Source organism: Cervus elaphus, chromosome 21 (genome assembly GCF_910594005.1).
Source record: "Cervus elaphus chromosome 21, mCerEla1.1, whole genome shotgun sequence".
Lineage (NCBI taxonomy): Eukaryota > Metazoa > Chordata > Mammalia > Artiodactyla > Cervidae > Cervus > Cervus elaphus.
This window is the reverse complement of record NC_057835.1, coordinates 34,513,034-34,531,321: the sequence shown is the minus strand read 5'-3', so window position 1 is coordinate 34,531,321 and position 18,288 is coordinate 34,513,034. Positions and strand designations below refer to the sequence as shown.

The following is an 18,288-nucleotide window of genomic DNA, read 5'->3' as shown; positions in this document are numbered from 1 at the left end:
GAGTACAATTCTGTGGTCCCCAACTCAGGACCTTATTTTTTGCCTCATCTTTAGCCCTTTCTATTATTACTACAGACTATTTCATCAAAAAAAGATTTATTGTACATCATCTAAGTACCTGGCACTGAGCTAGAACTCCATGGAAAACAGTAAGTACCTTTAAAAACAGTTACTGACATGAAAAAAATATTGATAAGTATGAAATACCTGTGTCTTACTTTTTTCTCCTCTAATTATAGGATTTGGAGTTTTTACTGAACAAGTTGATGAAGCTGTGGAAAATGGATCTAAATAGAAATCCTGTTTGTCTCAAACCAAAATACAGAGACAGACTGATATTGGTGTCCAAATCACTGGGTACATGTTTCTATTATATTAATATAATTTTCCTAGAGAAAGAGACCTGTTTAACTCTTTAGTTAATGTATCAGCAAACCTTCAGAAATTTGAATATAACATCTGGACCTACAAAAATGGTCAACTTTAAATTTGATATTTTAATAAGAACAAAAGTTAAAATTGAGAAATAAAACATGAAAAAATATCTTCTGTTCAGAAATAATGAAGATATCAAACACTTTCTTTAAAAAAGAAAATGTGGCTGTTACCAACAAAAAGTATTTAGTCATAAATGTGTACAACTTGCTGACCTTTTGCCAAGTTTTCATTGGCACAAATCCTCCGAAGATCCCTCGAGACTCTTGGTTCTGTAGGTAAAACTGATCAAAGTTTTCATTGCTTGACATTTGCCAAATGGCACCTTAAGAACATACAGGAGTTCCTTTCATTTGAAATGGGAGCAAAGTAGGGAGTACAAATAATAACACTCCTGAATATGCACTATATAAGGGGAAATGGACCGGTGCTCTTCAATAAGGACCAGCTTACACAGTATCAGAAGGATAAGCACTGCCCTCTCACAGAGGAGACTGTGGGAGAGTTTCTATGACATGCTGTGCGTGCATGCATGCATGCAAAGTCACTTCAGTCATGTCCGACTTTTTGCAACCCCATGAAATGTAGCCCACCAGGCTCCTCTGTCCATAGGATTCTCCAGGCAAGAATATTGGAGTGGGTTTCCATGCCTTCCTCCAGACTATCTTCCTGACCCAGGGATCAAACCAATGTCTCTTACATCTCCTGTATCTGCAGGCGGATTCTTTACAGTATTCTCAGGCTTCTCTTGTGGCTCAGCTAGTAAAGAATCCACCTGCAATGTGGGAGACCTGGGTTCAAACCCTGGGTTGGGAAGATCCCCTGGAGAAAGGAAAGGCTACCCACACCAATATTCTGGCCTGGAGAATTCCAGGGACTATACAGTCCATGGGGTCGCAAAGAGTCGGACTCAACTGAGCGACTTTCACTTTCACTTTCTTTACCACTAGCACCACCTGACATGCTGTACTTGAGTATAAAAACTAACATAGCAAAACCACTTCAAAGTTCATGGCTGTAGTAACCCTTGGTTAATCACAACGCTAGTACAGTGCTTCTCTTGAGGGAAGGAGGGGTTGACAGGAGGTGTATCAAAAACATCCAAGATGATTTTTCAAAACACATAGGGGAGGATCACACCCTGCCTATCCTTTACCCCATCAGCCAAGAGTAGGAAACAGAGAACACACAGGAAGAACGATCATGTATATTAGTTATATTTTTAAAGTAAATTACTTGTATATTTATATCTAGAATACTATCATTCATTAAAAATTGTCTTTAAAGAAAGACATGATAAAATGTTCACAATATAATATTAAAAAGTAGGATGTAATACTGTATAGAGAGTTCCATTTCTATATAATACACAATATATACATGGTACATACCTGGAAAACAAAACAATGCTAAGAAATATACTAAAGTATTATCAGTGGTTTTCAGTGATTATTTCTGGTTGTGAAATACAGGTAATGTTTTTTTTTTTCCATTTCTTTGAATTTTCCAAATATCATACACACAACATACAAAAATTATTTGTGTAACTGAATATGCTCAATTTTCAAAACTTTTTAAAAGGAATAAATGTTAAAATAGCTGAAATTTCAATTTGTAGACTAAAGAAGCCAGCTATGTGAATTATTCGTATTATTTCCTATATCTTAATGTACGTACTTTTAAAATACATTACATATATAAAACTTCTTATTGACATTAACATAAAATATACTTTTCTTTTTCTATGAATAACCATAAAATTATTAAATATTTAACTTTTGTTAAGCATGACATTTTTGTTTTGTAAAATAACAATGTAACTTATGCTTCAAGAAGGGCAACCAGACATCTAATTGTTTATAGTGATTATCTTTGTTAGTCATGGAAAGGAGAGATATGGATAGTAATTATGGAGTCATATTATGTTTCTGCCATCACATTTCAGTTGTTTATAAAAAGCACATATTCTTTTTGAAATCAGAAAAAATAATTTAAAAAAAAGCTCAACAGAAGTTATACAAATAAAAAAAAAAAAAAAAAAAAAAAAAAAAAAAAGAAGTTATACAAATATAAGAGGTTATATGAATAAGGTATTTTAAAAATAAATTTATTTCAGTCTAGAGTGTAACTTTAGTTCATATGCCCTAAACCAGTGGTATATATATTGTATATGTATTATAACATTTATGTATTATATAGTAATATTTATGTTGTACTGATATATAACATTTATAACATGTATATATTACATTTTAAACATATATATTGTTTTTCTCTAGAATTCCTTGATGGGAAAGAAATTAAAAACATGGAAAGACAATTCCTAATGAATTGGAAAGCATCCAAAGATGCCAAGAAAACCAGCAAGAAAAAGAACAGTAAGAACGAGGATACACGTAACTCATGCAACAGTAAGTAGGCTGTCATTCATTAGTTGATCATTCCTACCAGCAAAAGGAATATTATACTCAACAACAAAAAAAAATGCCAAAAATTAGGAGAGTTTGTTTCATTTTTTTATGGGCTTTTTTCAACTTGATTACAATTTCTAGAAAAATTTTCCTACAATGTTTATATATGAAAGTGGTAGCTACTATAAAAAAAAAGCTATGTTTAGTTCATACTGAGTTATAATTATGTTGGCTATATAAACAGAGAGCCATGAGGGTGGGGAAAATGTATGATTTTATATCTTGCAAAAGTGCATGGGGACTTCCCTGGTGGTCCAGTGGATAAGATTCCACGCTCCCAATGCAGGGGGCCCGGATTCCATCCCTGGTCAGGGAACTAAGATCTCATGTACTGCAACTAAGCCCACGCATGGCAACTAGAGAAGCCTGCGTGCCACAACTACTGAGCCCATGCCACAAGGAACAGTCCATGTGGTTGGTGCAATGAAGACCCAGTGCAGTCATAATTTTTTTTAAAGTGCATGATACTAGCTATCTAAATAGTGAAACAACAATCAGCTGTATAACTTGTGAAACTGAAGTTACAAGTATATTCATTTAGTAACAGCACAAAAATCATGTTTTTCATCAGGATAAAAAATAAAGATGTATCACAATCATATATGTGGCCTATACTCGGTGGCCTGTCCCCGTTCTTAAGTACGTACCCTATCATTTGAATATTTTGATTATAATATACCTAAGGTAGCGTTACAAGGATATGGCAACCTCCCAAGTATAGCTTAACTAATGAAACTAACTGCAGCTAAGTGTAATGTGTAATAATCATCTTTATCATATTGGGGAGTATCCTAGAATTCACTCTTCACCAATTCTGTAGTCAACAACATTGGAATGAGCCACTTCCTCTGTTCCATGTTCGTTTTCTAGTCCACAACTAACAGGGGATGGAGACATAGGAAGAAGTGAGACCAGGCGAACAGGGAAAGAGGAACTAAAACAGTGTAGGGTGGCTTTATGCATAGACAGCATATCCTAGGAGCTCCATCACTCTAGGACAAGGAGGCTGCGGTGAAGAGAAGGCGATGGAAAGCTCTGATGATTTTGCCATATTGTATCCACTGAATATGAACTGTTACTTTTATCTCACATGAGTGATGATACTGTATTGGCAATATGAATTTCTCAAGATTTGAAACCTATAAACTGGACAAGAGGCACTTCCCCCTCTCTGCTTATACGTGGTTGGCTATGAAGGGCAAAACTAGATTCAGGGTAAGGATTTACCTGTTTTCAGTAAAGATGCCAAAGTACAACCAAAGCAACGTTGAGGAAGATCAATAAAACTGGAGGGATCATGCTCCGTTTTCAAGTTACAATTGAACCCTGAGCAATGAGGAGGTTAGGGGCACCAACCCTCCCCAATCTCAAAAATCTGCATGTAATTTTACAGTTAGCCCTCCCTATCTTTGGTTCCACATCTGAGGATTCATCCAACCTCAGATCATGTAATACTGTAGTATATACTATAGAAAAAAATCCACATAAAAGTGGACCTGAGGAGTTCACACTTGTCATTCAAGGGTCAGCTATATACTACAAAGCTACAGTAATCAAGGTCAAACCCGTCAATCCTAAAGGAAATCAGTCCTGAATATTCATTGGAAGGACTGATACTGAAGCTAAAGCTCCAATACTTTGGCTGCCTCATCCGAAGAACTGACTCATTGGGAAAGACCCTGATGTTGGGAAAGACTGAAGGCAAGAGGAGAAGAGGACAGCAGAGGATAAGATGGTTGGATGGCATCACTGACTCAGAGGACATGAGTTTGAGCAAACTCTGGGAGATTGTGAAGGACAGGGAAGCCTGGTATGCTGCAGTCCATGGAGTCACAAAGAGTTGAACATGACTTGGTGACTAAACACCAACAGTAATCAGGACAGTGTTGTACTGGCACAAAAATAAGACACATAGATCAACGGAACAGAATAGAGAGACCAGAAATAAACTCATGACTATACAGCCAATTAATTTACAACAAAGAAGGCAAGAATATGCAATGGAGAAAAGACAGCCTCTTCATTAAATGGTGTGAGGAACTCTAGACAGCTACCTGTGAAAGAATCAAACTGGACCGGTTTCTCACACCATGCACAAAAACACTCTCAAAATGGATTAAAGGTTTACTCCATGTAAAAGCTGAAACCACAAAACTCCTAGAAGAAAATATAGGCAATGAATATTTTTTTGAATCTGTCTCCTCAGGCAAGGGAAACGAAAACAAATGGGATTACACCAAACTCAAAAGCTTTTACAAAGTGAAGGAGACTTACCAACCTGGTGAGAAGACAACCTAATGATTTTACAAAGTGAAGGAGACTTACCAACCTGGTGAAAAGACAGCCTAGTGAATGAGAGAAGAAATCTACAAACAACAGGATGTATAAGGGGTTAATATCCAAAATACATAAAGAACTCACGCAACTTAGTATCAGAAAAACAAGTAACCCAATGAAACAATGAGCAGAGGACCTGAATAGACATTTTCCCCAAAGAAGACATACAGACAGTCAACAGACAAATAAAAAGATGCTCAGCATCACTAATCATCAGAGAAATGCAAATCAAAACCACAATGAGATATCACCTTACACCTGTCAGAATGGCAATTATCAAAAAGGCAAATTACAAGTGTTGACAAGGATGTGGAGAAAAGGGAACCCTGGTGCACGGTTGGTAGGACTGTAAATTGGTGCAACCACCAAGGTAAACAGTATGGAGGTGCCTCAAAAAATTAAAAATAGAACAGATCATGTGATCATGTGATCCAGTAATTTCACTTCTGGGTATGGAGGAATGGATGAAGAAGATGTGATATATACAATGGAATATTACTCAGCCATTATAGTATCTTACCACTTGTGACAACATGGGTGGATATAGAAGGTATTATGCCAAGTAAAATAAGTCAAAAAGAGAAAGGCCAACACTGATCTCATATGTGGAATCTAAAAAACAAGGCAATGAAAACAGACTCATACAGAAGAGTGGTTGCCAGGAGGAATAGGATGAAATAGGTGAGGGGATTAAAAGGTAAACTTCCAGTTATAAAATAAATAAGCCACAGGGACAGAACATAGAGCACAAAGAATATGCTCAACAATATTACAATAACTTTGGATGAGGACATATGGTTACTAGGCTTATTTGTTGTTGTTGTTCAGTCAACTAAGTTGTATCCAACTCTTTGTGACCCCATGGACTGCAGCACACCAGGCTTCCCTGCCCTTTACTATCTCTCAGAGTTTGCTCAAACTCATATCCACTGAGTCGGTGATGCCATCCAACCATCTCATCCTCTGTTGCCCCCTGCTCCTCCTGCCCTCTATTTCTCAGCAACAGTGTCTTTTCCAATGAGTCGGCTCTTCCCATCAGGCAGCCAAAGTATTGGAGCTACTAGGCATATGGTGGTCATCATTTTACAATGATATAAATGTCAAATCACTATGTAATACTCCTGAAGCTAACAAGATATTATGCATCAACTACATTTCAATAAATAAATAAATAATTTCAGGCACACATTTTTTGATTGCACTTTATAGCACTTCCCTGATACTACGTTTTATACAAATAGAAGATTTGTGGCAACTCTTTGTTGAGCAAGTTAATTGATGCCATTTTCCCAACAGCATTTCCAACAGACATATTTCCAAAGAAAAACTACAAATGGCCAATGGGTATATTTTTTAAATGTTCAATGTCACTAATTAACCGGGAAAGGCAAATCAAAACGACAATGAGGTATTTCCTCATACCTGTCAGAAAAACTATTATCATATGACAAAACAACAACAAATGTAGGTGAGGATGTGGATAAAAGTGGAACCCTTGCATACTGTCAGTGGGAATGCAAAATGGTGCAACCAACATGAAAAAAAGTATGGCAGTGCCTCAAGATTTAGAAATAGAACAACCATATGATCCAGCAATCCCACTTCTAAGTATTTATCTAAAAGAACTGAAATGAGGATCTTGAAGAGATGTTAACACTCCTATGTTCATTGCAGTACTATTCATAATAGCCAAGATGTAGAGACCTAAATGTCCACTGACAAATGAATGGATAAAGAAAATAAGGTATATACAAGCAACTGAATGCTATTTCAGCCTTTAAAAAAAAGGGAAATTCTGTAATATGAAACAATGTGGATGAACCTTGAGGATATTATGCTAAATAAAATAAGCCAGTTCCAGAAAGACAAATAGTGCATAATTCCACATATATGAGGTATCTAAAATAATCTATTTCATAAAATCAAAGAGTAGAATGGTGGCTGCCCAGGGCTGTGGGTGGGAGGGTAATGGGGAGTTACTAATCAATAGATATAAAGTTTCAGTCAAGCAAAATGAATAAGCTCTAGAGATATGCTTTACAAAGTTGTGCATGCGTGCTAAGTCGCTTCAGTCGTGTCCAACTCTTTGCAACCCTATGGACCATAGCCCACCAGGCTCCTCTGTCCAAGGGATTCTCCAGGCAGAAATAGTAGAGTGGGTTGCCATGCCCTTCTCCAGAGGATCTTCCCAACCCAAAGATTAAACCCATGTCTCTTACGTATCCTGCACTGACAAGCAGTTCTTTACCACTAGCACCACCTGGGAAGCCCACAAAGTTGTACCTAGAGTCAACAATAATACATTTACTGTACACTTAAAACAGTAACAGGGTAGATTCCATGTTGTGTTCTTACCACAATTTTTTTTTGAAAAGCCATATGGAATGCTACATAGTACAGAAGCGTCATTTCATACCTTATTGTAGTTGCTATCATGATAACCATTAATAATTTAAAATGGAAAGCACTCCAGTCTAGGAAGTCAAAAAGAGGGGCAAGGGAAGAAAATAGAACTAATATCTATTGTGCCAATCATTTCAGATATTTATTTGCATTACTGCTTTAATCATTTTACCTTGTGGGAAAAATTATATCCATTTTACAGCTGAGAAAGCTGAGTTTTAGAAAGATGAGATAACTTGTCTCAGGTCACAAAGATAGCAGAAGTGAAAGTAAAAATGTTAGTTGGTCAGTCATGTCCAACTCTTTGCAATCCCATGGACTGTAGCCTGCCAGGCTCCTCTCCAGGCAAGAATACTGGAGTGGGTTGCCATGCCCTTCTCCAGGGGAATCTCTTCCCAACCCAGGGACTGAACCTGGGTCTCCCCCATTGCAGGCAGATTCTTTACCATCTGAAACACCAGGGAAGCCCAGTAATTAATCAAAGTTATCTGACTTTATCAAAGAGCTATGGTTTCTAGTGAGTACTCTATTGATGACTGGTGGACGACTCATGCTTGGGCATGACAATAATGTCTGCCCTACTTAGAAATTCACTCTGGTTTGGCAGGAATTTAGAAAAATCTCCAAATGTATAAATATATGATATGTAAACATATAATTTTTGCAAATACAAAGAAACTAGGGAGAAAAATGAGACTATATTATGAAAGGACTTTGAAATTTTATAAGTATTCAAATAGATTATTTTATTTACTCTATTGAAAAATAGACTCTAAGGTCAATTAAATCAAATTTAAATTGAAAGCTGACTACCTGCCAATAGAAATTATCTGAGTTTGCCTCAGGCGTGTGCTAAGTCCGACTCTTTGTGACTACGTGGACTGTAGCCTGCCAGCTTCCTCAGTCCATAGGGTTTTCCAGGCAAGAATACTGGAGTGGGTTGCCACGCCCTCCTCCAGGGGATCTCCCTGACCCAGAGATTATACAGTGAACATCCTGTGGCTCCTGCACTGCAGGCGAATTCTTTCCAGCTGAGCCACCAGAGAAGCCCTTTCCTCCGGAGTACTTAGTTATTTTCTCTTGGCCATTTGTAGATATCATTCTTTCTTGTCACCTACATGCTTCTGTCAACCCTTTGCAAACAAATGTCACAGTTCCTGAGCCTCCCAGGCTTACAACTGGTGACATCCCTGGACACATGCATGTAACACACAATAACTATTCACCTGGCCAATAGCTTGCACAATGGTCTTTATGTAAAGTCTCTGTTATTGCTGCTCAGGAGAAATGGAAAGCATGAATTAAAGTCTAGAAGATATATTGTGCTTTTTTAAATCTACAGTATACCTTCAGGATTTTAGAAGAGCTAATCTGAACCATTTAAAGATACCTCTGCACAACCAAATACATTGTAAATGAAGAGGAATTCTTAGGAAGATGGTCATTTTTTTAATTTCCTGAACTTTTACATATTTTTGGTAGCCCTGTAAATTTGGAGCTCTATAATAATAAAATTATAGGGATTATGTCTTTAAACGTCAAGGATCTTACAATAAAAAATCTTGTCCTAAATACAGTCTCAAAATTGGAAGTAGTCAAACACTTTAACAAAGTTCAAAATATCTTAATAACTTTCAGCATTTACTTTTGTAGCATTTTGATGAAAATATTCATTTATTCATTTAATAGATACTTGTTGAGCACCATGGATATGCCCAAGACTATGCTAAGCTCTGAGAATTAGAGGTGAATAAGGCAGTTTCCACTTAAAAGAAAAATCATTGCTAGAAAGGGATGAGGATCTATAAACAGGGAAATAATGTTAAGTGTGGAAATAAGGTATGAACAGATTACAAAAACTGTAATTGACTAATCTACTCCCTCAAGGTTAAACACACTGAAAAAATAAACACATAACAGCAAAATGCAAGGGTAGTTAATATTAATTAATTTAGGTATACCCATTTTGTCTATGAGAGTTGACCATGAATTTTCCTGTGTGGGTTCTCATGTATGAAAATCTGTCATATTTTTATCTTGGACATTAACTTTTTATTGGTTTTGCTATGAAACTATTTAATCATATTTAATTCCATTTCTCAAAATATAATTTTAGATAGTCTAATGCTGTTCTATGTCATGTTTACAATTTAGTTATTAATTTCAAAGCAGAATGCTTTTAATTCTTTGTACGCTACAGGTAACTTTGAAACAGTGCATCACATAGTTCCCGTTTATTACCCACGGGTGGGTAAGCCAAAATTAGTTTTTTTCTCTGATATACAGAGATTTCTTCCAAATGGAAATGCATCTCCAGAAAGCTCCCAAGAAGATAACCCTAAAATTATTGAAGACACAGGGTAGGTTCTTTCAAATACTTCTGTGTGATTTATCTTTTGGCGGGAAGGATGGGACACCTTCACTGTCAACAACACAAAGGAAGAAAGGTCCTCCATCCATCTTCTAGTTCTCTGTTCTCAATTCTTCTTGACCAAGCACCAAAAAAAAAAAAAAAAAAAATTCACTGTTCACCTGCCAAAACAGTCATTAAGTTGCAGTAGTTCAGGAAGAGCTGGGAGTCACAGACTAGCTACGTCAACTGGAATAAGGCAGGTGACTCAGGCAACTCCCAAAAGCAGCAGGTAAAGATGTCTGAATGAGCAGGGATAACAGCAAAGGAGCCCGAGGCCGAGACGGTAATGGATGGCCCGTTGGCGAGTAGAGGGCATCTGGTGGTGGAAAGCAGGAAAAAGCCACAGCAGGACAGGGACAGGCTAGTTTCACCACTTCTCCAACCCAAACGTTCTTAATTTGGGGTCCCTGAAGGATTCATTAAAAGTTTCATTAGATTCTCAAAGAGATATATGATCTAAAAAATAGTTTAAGAATCACTATTCTAACCTCGCATGTGTGCTAAGGCCCTTCAGTCATGTCCGACACTTTTCGACAACATAGACTTCAGCCCTCCAGGCTCCTCTGTCCATGAGATTTTCCAGGCAAGAATACTGGAGTGGACTGCCATGCCCTCCAGGGGATCTTCCCAACCCAGGGATCAAATCCACAATTCTTAGGTCTCCTGCATTGGCAGGCGGGTTCTTTACCACTAATTCTAAACTTTGAATATACACATGGGTTTCCCAGGTGGCATATATGTAATTTAGCTCATTATGAATCAGCTCTAAGTCTCCTGATGAGAAGAAAATTGTTTTTTGTTTTTTTTCAGTTTTATGAACGATGTTATTGCTTTAATGTAAAGATAAATCATACCAGAAAATAACTTCCTTTATTCATAAAACTAACAGGCACTTCCTATATACCAGACAGTACTCAGTATAATAAAAACTCAAATGAGATATTCCTGACCGCAAAGATTTTGCAACAAGCTAATGTGAGAGTCAAATGTGATACCACTAATATATATTGTGATAAATGCTATGGGCTTTATACACCAGATCCCCATACATCCTATAAGTTATTCATTCAACTTTTTTCATTTAAAATCAATACAGTGATTGCTCTATTGATCTTCCCAGTCATATCATAGTAGTCACTATGTTATAATAGAGGGCAATAGCAAATTTCATTAAGAGAGTAATCAGAGCCAGTAGATGTGCTTTGGAATAGATTTCCTTTTTCCAGAACTGCTTGATGAGGGTCACATGGGTTTGTCATGCGACCCTCTCTGCAGGGTCCAATCAAGGGATGGTGACTCAGCATTTCTTAATGGGGCCCACCTGAAGAAGACCCATGAACAACAGTGCTGCTACCCCCATTCCCTGAAGAGTGGCTTAGGCTTGTCAAGAGAGGCCTAAGGGGGAGAGAGTCCTATAAGTCTGGAAAATGCTTCATCTGGGGAGAGGCGATAGGATAAGTAAGGAGTCCTAGTTTGGATCTTGCTTCCTCTCCAATCACACACACACACAACAGCTGTGTGTCAATTTGCCATAGCTGATTATGTCCACTATCATGGCCATCAAACCATAGCAAGTTTGTTCATAGCACCCCACAAGTTTCTTAAAGATTTACATAACTCAACATCAATTCCACAGCAGTGTTCTTGCGTTTTGCTTCTTTGCCAAGCATTTTGAAAGGTCTTGCTAGTGTATCATCAAGGTGAAAGAGGAAACAATAAAAATGGACACAGCCTCAGAAAAGAATATTGGTATATCTGTACATTATCACACATACCGTTAGATCAGTTAGTTAGTTAGTACGTGAGCTGTGGCACGTACCATATATTCTGCAGCCCCAAACAAAGCTCTAGTCACTAGGACTGCACTGACAAACCCTAGTTCCTAACTAGGAATGCTAAACACAAGCTAAATGCATTTTCAACTACCAATACTAAGTACTGTTGAGATAGGCTACCCTAAAGAAACCACCAGCATAGAGGGGTTCCTGTGAGAATATATTGTCCTGCTTTTGCCACTGTCAGTGAAGCTGATTATGTTCAATCCTGATTCTTAAGTTTTATTTTGTATTTTCATTTATTTATATTTGGCTATGCTGGGTCTTCATCACTGCGTGAACTTTCCACTAGCTGCGGAGAGCGGGGGCTACTCTCTAGCCGCAGCGAGCAGGCTCCTCACTGTGGTGGCTTCCCTTGAGGAGCGCAGGCTCTAGGGGCACAGGCTTCCGTAGGCGGGGCTCCCAGGCTCTCCAGCACAGGCTCAATAGTTGTGGCACACAGGCTTAGCTGTTCCACGGCAGGTGGGATCCTCCAGGATCAGGATCAAAGCCATGTCTCCTGCATTGGCAGGTGGGTTCTTTACCCCTGAGTCACCAGGGAAGCCCCAACATTTTCTTTTAAATATTTTTTATCTTCTCAGGGCACATTTTCACTGAGGGCACGCCAAAACATTGATCTGGTTATCACAAATGATTTAAGTCTTATTAAACGGAAATATCACCAGTTAATACCTTCAATCAAAGGTGACCAAACCTACTATGGAATTGCATTAAGCTCTTGATAATAGACTATTTGGGTGTGCCTCTTGCTAACATTTTACTAATTTAGTGTAAGGCTACAAGACAGCCCATGGAGTCCCAAGAGTAGGATACAACTTAGCAATTACACCACCACCACCACCAGGAGACAATGAGAATAAAGTTAGAAGGTTAGTAAAGCATTAAAATACACAGCTCTTAAGAACAGATTTTTAGTTTCTAAAAAGTTGATTAAATCAACTCCCTCCCTTAATTACTTGAAAGAGGGTTAATGAGCTGGTATCAGCAGGAGAGTCCCCTACAGTCTACATTTAAGATTCAAGGTGGGGAGCCTGATCAGAGGTGGAAAGGAGCCTTAGAGGCTTCTTCCAAAACTCTCGAAGTATAAGCCCCTTTAAGGGTTTACACACTCCTTTAAGGTTTACACACTGAGAGCTGTGCCTGTGTCCTATGTAGAACACAGTGAAGCAACATCTGTCCAATGACAGGGGAATGTTTTCCACCTCCTTTATAAATGCATGCCGTCTGTGCTCATGTATATTTACACAAGCCTGCCTTCCCTACAGGGAGGAAAAAGTCAGACTCATTGACGTTGCTGTTGACCCCCAAACTGAACTTGATACTATCAATGTACACTTTAATTAAAGATTAGTTCAACACTATTTTTTTATTTAAAGGCTGATTCTGAACAAATGCCTTCACTGTTCAATTAAAAATAGTATGTGGTATGGAACAAAAAATGTGCAAATTATTGCCTCTTTCTCTGTTTGTCACAGTAAATACTTCTGACAGATGTTTCCTCTCTTTTCAAGCTGGCTAGGAGGTATTTGAGCCTTAGTAATTTAAAAATAGGCATTAAACACATTTATACATTGTAAATAAGATCCACTGAGAATACAGTACCCACAGCATGGTACAATGAAAAGAGCAAACTGTTACTTGATTAACTATCTTTCAAGCCCAAGTAATGTCAATAGAGTCAGTCCATCCCTTCTGTTAATGTAAAAATAATAACTTCCTAGCTGGGTTAGAATGCCTTTAGGTTCAGATACCTTTAAGGAATGTGAATCCCTGGGACCTATAATTCATAGGAAATGTTCACTGTATGTTATTTAACTATTTATAAAATACCTACTAACTTTAGTTAGAAATGAAAGCATTGGGTTTCTTTGAGTTAAAAAGTGACCTTTAAAAACAATAAAAAATAATTTGCTGTTAAGGCTATGCTATGTTTGAACAGTTGTAATAACAGATCTCCTATGTGCTTCAAGAAGAATTTTTTAAAACTTAGATAATACTTTTAGTCATGAAACTCTGGGATGATCTTATATAAACTCATTTGTAAAGCTCTAACTACTTTTAATTTTGCCATCTCAAGTCCAGCCTCGGCCTAACTAACTTTTATATGCAAAATAACTATGCATCAGTAATATAATGCTAAGATTTTGGTTTGCAGTTCTCAAAGAACCCTTTTGAAATTAGGAAAACACCCACCTCCCTAAAAAAAAAAAAGAAAAAAGAAAGTAATAGTAGTCAGCAACAAAACTTTTTTTAGAACAGTCTAAGCTAGCTTTTGTGACGTCTAGTCTCAACTCTGTCAATGGCTTACTCTATGAACAAGAATTATGTAAATTATAAGAACTGTACTAATTATTTTTCATTTTAAAATGTCTATTCTGAAAGCTTAGTCTTCATTACCCAAACAAATTATAAAACACAGTAGGACCTTTTGAGATAAGAGTACTATCAGCCCCAACTTGTACATAGGGAAAATGAGTGTTGGAGAAACACAGTCAGAGGAGCCCAATGTCACAGGATTGCCAGGAGGCAGAGCTGGGACACGAATCCAGGTCATTGACTCCAAAAGTCAAGTTCTTAATTACACTGCCAGGGGGTCTCAAAAACATTACATTGCCAGGGGGTCTCAAAAACACCCTAAAGTAAAAGCAGATAAAATAAGTAAAGGAAGCAGGTGAGAATGTGACTGAGGTAAACTGGAGAGCATGCTGTCCAACTAAAGGCAACTGTAGCTACTCGGCTCCAAAACACTACAGCCAGGCAGGCAAATTGAACTTGGGAAATCAGATTATCTGGCAAGCAAGATATCTAGATTGTGGAATCATCTGATTTTTAAAATGTTGTAAATATTGGATCAATATTTTTTTTTAAAATGTCCATTACAGTGGGTAAAAAGAAAAAAAAAATCAAGTAATGAATGCTAACGAGGATATGGAGCCACCAGAACTGTCATGCACTACTGGTGGGGATGCAAAAAGAATAGTTCAGCCAATCTGGAAAATAGTTTGACATATTCTTACAAAGTTAAACACACACTCAACACACTCAGCAGTCCCACTCCTAAGTATTTCCCCAGGTGAAATGAAAACATATACTCACACAAAAATCTGAACCCTAATGTTTTTAGTGGCTTACTAAGAATCACCAAAAATTGGGAACAACCCAAAAGTCCCTCAGCAGGGAATGGATAAACAAACTGTGGTACATCCATACAATGGAATACTGCTCAGCATTAAAAAGGAATGAACTAGCAATATATGAAATGACACAGACCTCAGAAGCAATATGCTGAATGAAAGACACCAGACTTAAAAGGCTACACGTGTATGATTCCATGACCTACTGGCAAAGGCAAAACTGCAGAGACAGTTGCTGAGGACCTGGGGTTGACTATGAAGGGTCAACACAAGGGAGTTTTGAGGGGGGTGATGAAATGTTGCATATCTTTATTGTGGTAGTAGTTATATGACTATAAATGTTTTATCAAAACTGCTGAACTATATACTCAAAGGACTGAGTTTAAGTCTGTAAATTATACCTTAATTAAACAATGAAGGAAATAGTTGAAAGGTGAAAAAAGCACCAACTGTATAAAGCCCACTGATGCAGATAGATAACAAAACAATATATTTTCTTCACTGGTATATGTGATCATTTTACATTATAAAGATAACAAACTATTTGACACATATTAAAAAAAAGATAAGCATGATTTTGACACGTACATCACACTGGGACTTCCCTGATGGTCCAGTGGCTAAGACTCCAAACTCCCAATGCAGTCTTTGAATCCCTGGCAAGGAACTAGATCTCACACGCTGCAACTTACAGAGTACACATGCTGCAAATAAGGATTCTGCATGCCACATCTAAGACCTGATGCAGCCAAATAAATATCTTTTTAAAAGGCCTAATCACACTCAGTGAAATAAAATCTATAGCACTTTAAAACCAGATTAGGCAAGAATTTCAAAGAAAGATGTACTATGAAAATAGTATTTGGATTGTTAATAGGGATTCAAGTTAATGCTCTTTACTGAGATAAGATACAAAAAAAAATATTTTGCAAATAATGAAGATCCCTACAAATAGTAAATAAAATAGTATGGTAAAAAGCACAAGTGTTAAGGTCAATCTACCTGGCTTGAATCCTGTCTCTGCCACTTACCAGCTGTGTGACCTTGGACAACTTACTTCAACTCTCTTAGCTTTATTTTCTCAACTATAAGGTCCTCAAAGGGTTTTTGTAAAGACTAAATGAGAAAAGTGCTTTCTGTAATACACTTAGCACTTAAAAAGATACCTGTTACTAATTTATGTAATGTTGAAAATTTGAAGATGTTTATTCTCCATTTCAACTTTAATTGCAAATACTGGAGTCTTGCAGGAATTACGACTAGAGTCATCAGAGGATTCAGAGGCTGCTTAGAGCGGCAGACAAGACAAGGGGGTGGCCTGAGGTGGCGGGTCTTGTTACATCAGTCCTTTCGAACCTGTTGGGCAACTCAGCAGGCAACTGGCCAGTCATTATTAGCAGTGAAGTGCCTGCACGTTCACCCCAACTCCTAGAGCAGCAGAAGACGCTAGCAGTCTAGGCTAGGGGGAGGCTTGTGAGATGCCAGGGTGCAAAATATAAGGAGCCCTGAGCACCTAAGTTGCCTACCCTAGTCCTGGCCCCTACTTTCCCTCCAATATTGTTATTTCTACACCTCTCCCAACTCACAGATTTTCTTCATTCTTCCCTACCTCAGGGGCACAATCTTTGTTTCTGCTTTCTTTAAAGCCTGAGAAGATTCAGTTTAGTAACTAATCATTAGCCTTCACTGTTGTTAATGTGTCCTGGATTATATACGTTTCCTACCTGTTTTGGATAACTTTCAGTTTTGAAATAATTTAAATGCTGTCTTTTTTCTCTCTGTCAATACAGAAATCTCTCTTTGAAGGCATCTGAAAGCTTGCTGACAAAAAATGATGTACGTGAACCTCACCTTCTTCATAATTTGAAAGTAAAAGAAAATTTGTTTGTAAAAAACCAGTAAACTCAACCTTCACTGATCTGAAACGTTTCATTCTTTACCTTTATAGTACTAGGCAACATCATCTTTTTGTGGTTTGTAGCTTTACAGTCTCATTATATAAGAAAAACCTTTGCAATTCCTGTTTGATCTGCTTCTTTATAGAATCTGAAACAGTCCTTTACAATTGCTTTATTCCTTATTACATACAATTTTCTGGGGAAATAAAGATGTGCTTTCTCATTCATCAAAAGTAATCGTTTTTTGAACTCACAGTATTTTGATGTGCTTCTTTATCTTAAAGTGTAAATCTGACTATATTTATCGAATGGGAATTGAGATGAAAACCTGAGATTACTCTGAGTTACTAATAAACTTAAAGTGTGTGGAACTTTATACTCAAATAAAGTAAGTGCCACCGTTACTATGTACTAGGTTTGTTATTTAGTCGCTAAGTCGTGTCTGACTCTTTTGCGACCCCAAGGACTGTAGCCCGCCAGGCTCTTCTGGCCATGGGGATTCTCCAGGCAGATACTAGAGTGGGTTGCCATTTCCTCCTCTAGGGTATCTTCCTGACCCAGGGATCAAACTGCATTGACAGGTGGATTCTTTACCACTGAGCCACCAGGAAAGCCCTGTACTTGTTGGTAGCTCCAATTTTTAAATATATGGTAAAGGATGAAATTATGTCACATGTACAAGAACGGTTTCATTAAAGATATTTTAAATTCGATAGTCTGCCGCGATCCCCAAAGAAGACTGACGCAAGCACTGTTTTCAAGGATGCATTAATCACATTGCTGGGAAATATTGGGCGTCTGCTCAAACTTCACCTGTAAAGGCGATGGTTCCAAACAAGCGGAAGCCACACCAGGTCGGGGGCGTCCAGGGCCCGGGCTTCCCCGGGCAGCGTCCCCTTTTCTCAGGGAGCCTGGACGGAGCCCCTCCCCACACGTCTGCCATCTCCGCTCCCCGGAGGCCACGAGGGTACACCTCGGGCGAGCTCCCCGAAGGGAAACTCCCAAATCCGTTCCTACTAGCGAAACAAAGCGGGGCCCCGGGGGGGATGGGACGATGGAGGTGCCAGCCTCGGGAAGAAGCGATTGCCACTGGGGGAATTAAAAGTACCACAGACCGTGGGCACGCTCGAACTCAGTGCAGTTTACCTCCGGGCTGCTCAATACACTGGTCGCGGAGTCCCGAGGCGGCGGGACTACGCTTCAAGCGGTCACGACGGCAGGAGACGTTAACCTTGTGGTGGAGCAAACGGTGAGCGCGTCGAGGCGGCACACGCCACACTCCCTCACCGAAAGTTAAGGCGCGTTCCACAGAACGGCCGCCTTCCCGCCTCGGCCCGGCGCCGGTCAGGAAGGCGCCCGGGG

General features: G+C 38.4%; 1 protein-coding gene across 2 annotated transcripts in view; it reads left to right on the top strand.

Moving 5' to 3' along the window:
* Positions 1-17,175, top strand: part of PPP1R42 (protein phosphatase 1 regulatory subunit 42) — a 40,837-nt gene extending 23,662 nt beyond the window's left edge. Inside the window, exons 6-9 of one of the 2 annotated variants that reach the window (XM_043879882.1) lie at positions 240-357; positions 2,715-2,846; positions 9,847-10,006; positions 16,819-17,175. In XM_043879882.1, the coding sequence (XP_043735817.1) occupies positions 240-357; positions 2,715-2,846; positions 9,847-10,006; positions 16,819-16,930 (522 nt within the window). In that variant the 3' untranslated portion in view covers positions 16,931-17,175. The remainder of the gene's footprint in view (positions 1-239; positions 358-2,714; positions 2,847-9,846; positions 10,007-16,818) is intronic. The other variant, XM_043879883.1, reaches the window with a different exon arrangement.
* Positions 17,176-18,288: the final 1,113 nt, after the last annotated feature.